At 35.9% G+C, this 8,702-nt stretch overlaps 2 protein-coding genes across 2 annotated transcripts; one reads left to right on the top strand and one right to left on the bottom strand.

Moving 5' to 3' along the window:
- Positions 1 to 1,480: 1,480 nt before the first annotated feature.
- Positions 1,481 to 3,058, top strand: LOC131060490 ((S)-canadine synthase CYP719A21-like). Its single transcript, XM_057993730.1, has one exon. It carries the CDS (start codon positions 1,481 to 1,483, stop codon positions 3,056 to 3,058), a length of 1,578 nt encoding a protein of 525 aa, XP_057849713.1.
- A 4,640-nt stretch (positions 3,059 to 7,698) lies between these two features.
- Positions 7,699 to 8,058, bottom strand: LOC131856936 (secreted RxLR effector protein 161-like). Its single transcript, XM_059208896.1, has one exon. The coding sequence runs from the start codon at positions 8,056 to 8,058 to the stop codon at positions 7,699 to 7,701; it is 360 nt and encodes a 119-aa protein (XP_059064879.1).
- Positions 8,059 to 8,702: the final 644 nt, after the last annotated feature.

Raw genomic sequence — 8,702 nt, 5'->3', positions numbered from 1 at the left:
CAAACTTAAAAAATCATGTTGGAATAAGTTAAGCTTTCAAATTTGGAAATCAATAGAAAGTGCTCCATATCAAGTTACTTGTTAGTGATAGGTTCTCTTTCATCTTCCCACCTCTAGTGTGTCCATTTTGCACCAAAAGGACTCTATCAAGCATGTTTTTTAGCTATGTGCTCATGCTCACTAGTTGTGGTGTTTCATCTTCTCCACTCTCCTAGCATTCTTCATTCATGCATGGACTTGGAGAACTATACTTCTTGATATATCCTCTCTCAACAATATCATCACTCAAACCCTAAGACAAGTCATCAACGACTTCATTTGGAGGTTTCATTGTTTGGTTGTTTTCTCCCATTCATTTCTTCCCTTGCATATTAAAATTCACATGGTTTGTGTGATCTTATCCCTCAACATTTGCATTTTGTAGACTACACCTAGCTTGAGCCACGACCTTATTAAAAATGGATGAAATTCAAGAGAAAATAAAGAAGTTTGGAAACAAATTGAAGGATGCAAATGAAGGGCATTCATGATAGAGGTGTGATGCTCCTATTCTTCATTGGTTTTATCAAATATTGGTTCTTGGTTCTAGTCCCTACTGGGAGAATATTGAGAATCACAAAGGATTCAATGATGGAGTCTTCTTTGGTCATTAGAGGGCGACATTCAGATGTTACTTTGGTTCTTTATGCTCCAATGGTTATGTACCCTCTCATTTCAACATGTTTAGCTTGGAGATTTCAGGAGAGGAGTTATTGATCTAGTTGGGAGTCTTACACACTACACCTGCTACTTTCATTTCTTCAATTTCTTTAGTTGAATTCATTATTTGAGTTGTGATCTTTGAATTTCAAGTTGATGATCTCAATGATTTGTTGCTAAGATGTTGTACATGGTTTGTATGGAAAGGTTTGAAGCAATTTAGTGTGGTTTAAAGACTGTTTGTTTTGAACTATGATAGTGAACAAGTGATATTTGGTCTATGACTATGACTATGACTATGACTATTGTTGCTATAGTAGTGATATTTTTCTCATTTCTACAGCTAAAATTGGCCTAATGGTGGAGAACTTGTTCTCTTGAAAGAGAGGTCACAAATTCAAATTCCATTGGGGGTAATGTATGTATGCCTCATTTGTAGCACAGTTAGATAAAAAATTCGTTCTTGACCACCTCACATCGTGGACTACAAAAAAAAAATCTTTCTTATGGTGGAAAAGACATTTAAATCGTGTATATTGAGAACCGTGGACCGTTTATCTTGAATATTGTAAAGGTCTTAGAATTATGTGGAATACAGCACAGCCTAAACACATGCGTAGCAGGATAGAAATCCAGAATGCTTACGAACACTTTCACGTTTTGAAAAGAAAATCAACTCCGAACATACCCCAAAATCGGACATCTCAGTGTATTTATATGTGCAATCTATGCATCAGTTGCAACGACAATCGCAGCTCTCTAAGCAGTCCATTCATTTGTGATGGAGCAAACGCTGGTTGTTGTGAATTATCTTCCCGCTTTTCATTTCCTTCATAATCCCACTGTACAAGGGACGTTTATTTTCTTTGTAGCAGCTTCACTCATTTCCAAATTTGTTGCTCTAGCTTTTCTGTTCTCATCAACTAAAGAGACGAAATGGCCTCCATCTCCACCAAGGCTGCCATTATTAGGCAACTTGCATCAGCTAAGTAAGGGTGGAAATCTTCTTTCCACCTTGACAGACATGGCCAAAACATATGGTCCTGTCATCACAGTTTGGATGGGCCCATCGCCACTGGTAGTCCTCACCGGCCAAGCTCCAATCTGGGAGGCCCTGGTTAACCAGGCCATCAATTTTTCTGGTCGACCGTCACCCTACTCTAGGCAATTTACTAGTGCCTCTTTCAGGACTATGATTAGTTCTCCGTACAACGAGCACTGGACTAAGCTCAGAAAGGTTCTGCACAACAATGTTCTCAGCCCCGTCCACGTTGTACTTCAGAGCTCTTCCCACCAGGAAGCTGCGAATAAACTCATCAACAAACTAGAAAAAGAGATGAAAGAGAAGAATGGTGTGGTGAGGCCCTTTCATGGCTTGAAAATGATGGGGATGAGTTTTATGGCCCACTTATGCTTTGGCTTGGACTTTCAAGACGAGAATTTCTTGTCCAAGCTGGAAGAATTCATAGAAGAAGATATTAATCTGACTAAAGATGCAGATGTTTTTTTGGATTCATTTCCTCCTGCTCGTTTCTTTGTTCCTTCATCAATCAGAACGGAAAGAAAATGGAAGTCCCTGAGAGCTGATGTTCTGCGTCTCCTGGTGCCTTTAATCCGATTTGCTCGCAGTTATAGAGAATACTTTAAGCGAAGTGCTCCCAGCAGTTTCTTGAACTGTTTACTATCCATTGACGAAGGGGAGGAAGGTGAAGACAAGTCCAAGTTATCCGATGAAGAAATAGCTTTCAGTATGTATGAGCTGTGCCTTCTTGCAGTAGACAGCACATCTACGGCCATTGAATGGGCTCTGGCTTACCTGATAACTAATCCTCGAGTCCAAGAGAGGGCTTATCATGAGATTAGCCAAGCAGCGCAGGAAGGAAAAGGTAGGTTGTTCGGTTTAGAGGATTTGAGGAAGCTGCCGTACTTGCAAAGTGTGGTGAAGGAAACGCTGAGAAAAGAATCAATTGCGCCACTTGGGGTTATTCACCAGACGCAAAAAGAGTGTAAGGTGATGGGCATCATCATACCTGCAAAGTCAGCAGTCCTTTTCAATCTACATAGCGTGTCGAATGATCCTGAGGTATGGGAAGAGACGGAGGAGTTCAGGCCTGAGAGATTTTTGGGGAATAATGAGGTGAGAATGTCATATCTTCCGTTTGGAGCAGGAAGGCGGGTGTGCGCAGGAATGGACGTGGCGAGCGTGTATGTTCCCATCACTCTTGCCAATTTGCTTAAAGCATTCGAGTGGGGATGCGTTAAGGAAGGTAGTCCTCCCGATCTTACTCGGGATATTACGAACGTGCTCATGTCCATGAAGTATCCATTGGAAGCTCGAATCACACCTCGTCCATCCTGAATAACAAACAACACATGGGTTGTTTCAACTTTCCTTGCTTGTCTACATATCTTTGTCTATGTCCCCCCTCTTCTGTTATGATATTATATGTAACTTATTTTCAAATAAGATAACATTTGTATGAAGAGGTGTAATGGTTGTGTGGATAGTATTATATATTTGAATTATATTTTGGATGGTGTAAAATTGTAGAATTTAAAAATTGTCTTAATATTTTGAATGGTGTAAAATTGCAGAATCTATAAAAACAATGATCGTTGTTTATAATATAAATGAATGAATATAAAATATCAATTTTTCAATATGAAAGAATGCAAATTAATTTAAAAATCTAAATTGTGCAGAATATTTTTACACTATAAAATGTTTTTAGAATCTATAAAAATGTCTATAAAACTGATCCATTTAAAATTTGCATCTCCTTTCAATAAATGTAACAAGTCATTTTCCTCGATCTAATATTCTTATTTTTTGATGAATAATGGAATGTGATTTAATATGTTCATAAGTAAATATATGTACATAATTTAACTGTGAATTTTAGGCAACTATTATCACAGTAAAATTTCTTGATCTATTTCTCTTATTCTAATGATGAATAATAAAATATGTCATAAGAAAATATGTAGACATAATAAAAAATCTTAAAATTGTATGATTGTTAATAATTACTCAAATTAGTTTGTATGTTCTTTTTGTCATATCGTATGGAATTGTATAAACAAATAATGTCAAATAGAAAAAGGATAGATTAATTAAAAGAAAATATAACCATGAAACTCAAAATAACAATAAAAACTTCTATTTTTCAAATAGCTCTATTTTCTTTAATACTTACGCTACAAGTATGCCTATAAATAATAGATATAGATTACTACATTATTTACATACATCAAATTAAAAATCATGCTTATGCATTGCCAATATAGAATAGAATAGGCTGAGTACAACTTTTTGTGAAGGGTGTGGCTAATAAATAATAAAACAAAACTCAATGACTAACAAATAGAATTATTATTGTTGACATTGCTTTCATTAGAAAAAGCTATAAAATATGAATACTTAAATATGTACATTATCTTTAAATTGAATAAAAATAATAACAAACATTTTAATCAATAGTCATTATATATCGAGAGGCTTATACAAGGGTTTACACTTTTGGTCACATAATCCACATTTCCCTTTTTGATAATGATATGTTTGAATAACCATGAATAGATGAACACATTTGAAAAATATACATGCAATCCAACACCATAAAATATTCTCTAAGTTTCATCCATTTGTTAAGAGATGTTCATTTTTTTTGTAAATTAAAAACAAAAATAGCATGCAAGTAGTCAAAGTCCCTAAAGACATTATTTTAGGCATAGAAAAACTAGTAAGCAATTTTTTTATGGAAAGGGAATATAGATGGTAAAAATAAAAATCCTCTTTTGTCCCTAAAAGCTATCTACAATCATAAGATGAAAGGAGGTGTAGGTATACTCAATGTAGAGGTTAGGAATATAGACTTGGGAGACAAATTAGCATGGAAGATGTACAACAACCCCATAGCTAAATGGTGCAGAATTAGGTAAGGTAAATACCTCTACTCATATTTACCCTCCCAAATATTTTCCATTTCTAATCCTCCTAAGGGTTTTTCCATGTGGAATTTTATAGTATCCTACAAAGAAACTTGTTACTACCTTACGTTACTTGTTAAGAAAATCATGGGTCACATGCGCTATTCTAAGATGATTCATGGAATGGGTATCCACCCTTAAAAATCTCCCCGAACGTCAAAAGGCCAAAGACATCGTATCTTTGAGGTGGAGATGAAAGGTTCGAGATTACTTCGATTTTCCTAAATCAAATCATTTTGATGCTAGATGGAAGGATATCAACTAATTGCCACATGATTCTCATGAGAAATCTCCCATCAAGAGCACCTAACCATCTAGAATAACAATCCTATCTGACCAACAAGAAAAAATCACTTAGGCTCCTTAAAATTCAAGGAAATACTCTATCAATGCTACAAATCTCTAAAGTCTTGGGGGAATTTGTCAGGTCAGAAAAGGGCATACTCTTTATGCTAGAATGGCATTGTTCTCCGTAAGATAGGGTGCTTCTCTTCATTGGTTTTAAAAAGTAGGATCGTCACAAGTTCAAGGCTAAATAAAATGGGAATTGTAGAGCTATTCAAGTGTGTCTTGTGTGAGTAAACGTGGGAAGATGTGGATCCTTATTTCTCAATTGTCCCTTTAGTCAATTATATTGGTCAACCATCATGAGTAAGATATGATGGTATGATCCATTTCCCAATAATATATGGGATACGTATACTAGCTAGCCAATACTTCATAAATTATCTTTTTTTATTGCATGTGGGTTCCAACCCCACCAATGATTGTTTATGGTATTTGGCATGTAACAAAAGAATATTTCAAAAAAAACAACTAAGAGATAGTCGGTCATTTTTAACATCATCAAGTAAATTGAAGAGGTAGCTAATTCACACGTTAAAAACAACAAGACTATAGATTCTCAATTTTCAAAGTGGGATGCCCACATATTTAAGTGTTGGGAAGATCTTAACATTTGTTACATGGATTCTTCTTTGGTTCATAGAGCCCAAAAGATAGATCAATCCAAAATATCTTGGATCCCTCCTCCTAGAGATTCATTCAAGCTAAATTTTCATGGAACATCGCGTGGTAAACCAAGACTATTAGGATCTAGTTGTGTAGTTATAGATCATGAAGGATGCATCAAGAAATCAATAGTAATGAGTGTCCCCCCTAGAACAATTTATTTTGTAGAAGCATTGGTGCTCCTAAGAGGTATCATTCTAGCTAGAGAATTGGGAATTACAAAACTCATCATTGAAGGTAATTCCCTAATTATCATTAATGCATGTAAGATGAGAAAAGCCACCAACTTGAAGATTGCCCACATACTTCAAAGGTCCTAGGATAACCTCAAGCTCTTTGACTCTTATGAGCTTGTCCACACATACAGAGAAAGGAGCAGGCTATTTGTATGGTTAGCTAATGAAGGCTATAGTCATCCTATGAACTTGGAACTAGTCTTATCAAAGGCACATGCAACCAAATTCTTAAACATGAAGGAAATTATACAAAAAGACCAAGGAAAATTTGAAATCTTTGAATCACTAAAATAAATGAAGGAAACTGTCAAAATGAATGCAAATGCAAAGACAAGAGCCGTGGATGGACCCCTATGGGATGGACCCCTATGGGCCCTCATTAAAACTATCTATGTTAGACCATTGAAAGCATGACATTAGGCACTTGTAATGAAAAACGTGGTTTGCAACACATCAAAAATAACCTATTTTTTAAGGGGTTTGTCAGAAGACCAAAGGGATTTATGAGAAGATTAAATTCAAATACACTTGAGTCGAACCTACCAAATCTATAACTATATCCAAAACAAATATCTTTTATGTCAAGCATAGGTGTCAAAGGGTCTATTAAAATACAATAAAAACCCACTTTTCTAGGGACCCATACATCAAGACGCATTGATAAGGATAGTAAATGACACATGGAATAGAAGGAAAGCTTTATATATGACATCACAAGTTTTCACAAAGCAAGGACAAAATCTCTTTCTACCCATTGTAAGGAAGAAAAGGTGTGTGGAAACACTTCCTACGCTAATCTTGAGAGGACGATTATGCAAATTTCAACTTAACTATTACAGAGATCACATGAATCACATAGAGTAGAAATAAAACAATAAACACATAACACAATGATTGTTGTGGGGAAAATCCATAAGGGTGAAAAATGCCACACTCTAAAACTTGCATAATGTATTAACAAATCAACAAGAGATTACAATACACTTGCAATGCAAGTTCTTACAAGAGCATCACCTCAACTCAAGCTCGAAGAGACTTCACTAGCATCCTTCTAGCACCCAGCCTTGCAAACTAAACACCATAATGTAAACTCCTCCCCAAGCCCTCATTATATAGGAATTTTACAACCTGGAAACAATTTGTGGTTTTACAATACCAAGGGAAAAACTCCATGACACGTGTTTCCCACCCTGGACATTTGTTTCTCCAAGATAAGAAAACCAGGTTAAAAGTAGTTACTCACGTCTAAACTCTTATCCCCTATTTTTGAGCCTCATAACTAACATGAAATGTGTCATATAATCTCAAAAAATGGCCCTCCTATATTATACTATGGACAAGACATATTTTGACAACTCATATACCTTTTTGGAAGGCACCGACACATGGGAAACCTCCCACCTATATTTAGAACTATTTACTGAAAAATTGCAAGGTTGAGACACATGTATCTCAACATTCTCCCACTTGTCGAATACCTTGCAAGAGTCAGGGGATCCATATTACCATGGTCTAAATAGTTAGGGGCCAAGAGGCCAATAGAATCTGAACACCATCTGAACTTCTCTGTGCTCATGGGTTTAGTTAATGAATCAGTAACATTCATCAAAGTTTATACCTTGTCCAGCTTCACCCTACCATCTTGAACCATATCTCTCACAAAATGATATTGTATGTCCATGTGTTTGGTCCTGGCATGAAAAGTTGGGTTCTTCACTAGGCAGATTGCACTCTGACTGTCATTATAAATTGTCACTGTAACCTATTTAAACTCTATATCTGAACATAATCTCTTAAGCCAAATGGCTTCTTTGCAGGCATGAGTTGCTGCCATATAATTTGCCTCTGTTGTGGACAAAGTGACCACAGCCTGTCGCTTTCTCATCCAACTGATTGCAGCACCAAATAATGTCAACACATATACACTAGTTGATCTTACTCTATCGACATCACCAGCCCAGTCTAAATCCACATAGCCTCTAATATCGAAGGAATGCTCATTTCCTATCCCATAAAAACATATAGAGTACTCTGAGGTATCCCACAAGTATCTAAAAACTCTTTTTACTGCATCCCAATGTGCTCTTCCTGCATTAGACATGTAACGGGAAAGTACTCCCATTGCTTGGGCAATATATGGTCTTGTACAAACGATAACATACATCAAACTTCCAACAACACTTTGGTATGGTACTCGACTCATCTCTTCTATCTCCAATAGGGATGTAGGACATTGTGAACTAGAAAGCTTTTTTCCCATTGTAACAAGAACACTCAATGGTATAGAATCTTGCATATTAAATATTCTCAGAATAGTACCAACATACTTACTCTAGCCTAGCCAAATCTTTTTGTTTTGTCTATCTCTTACAATCTCCATTCCCAGAATGTGTCTTGCTGCACCAATATCTTTCATATCAAATTTTGTCGAGAGTTGTAATTTTAATTCTGCAATCAAACCTTTTCCTTTCCCAATAAATAACATGTAATCGACATACAAGGCAATAACTAGGAAATGATCACCATTAGATTTGAAATATATATAGTGATCAGATTTAGACCGCACAAACCCCAAACTCAATACATATGTATCAAACTTCTGGTACCACATCATAGGACTTTGTTTTAAACCATACAAGGATTTATTCAACTTACATACCAAATTACTTTTACCTTTTACCACATAGTTCTCTCACTGTGTCATATAAATTTATTCCTCCAAATCTCCAAGAAGGAAAGCAATTTTTACATGCATTTGTTCAACCT

The sequence above is a fragment of the Cryptomeria japonica genome, chromosome 7 (genome assembly GCF_030272615.1).
Source record: "Cryptomeria japonica chromosome 7, Sugi_1.0, whole genome shotgun sequence".
NCBI classification, from domain to species: Eukaryota; Viridiplantae; Streptophyta; class Pinopsida; order Cupressales; family Cupressaceae; genus Cryptomeria; species Cryptomeria japonica.
Note: the sequence above shows the minus strand (reverse complement) of the source record. Positions and strands in the feature narration are given on the sequence as shown.

Excerpts from the sequence above, each read along its gene's own strand:
- LOC131060490 (XM_057993730.1), top strand. The coding sequence starts at position 1,481 with ATGGAGCAAACGCTGGTTGTTGTGAATTATCTTCCCGCTTTTCATTTC.
- LOC131856936 (XM_059208896.1), bottom strand. The coding sequence starts at position 8,058 with ATGGGAGTACTTTCCCGTTACATGTCTAATGCAGGAAGAGCACATTGG.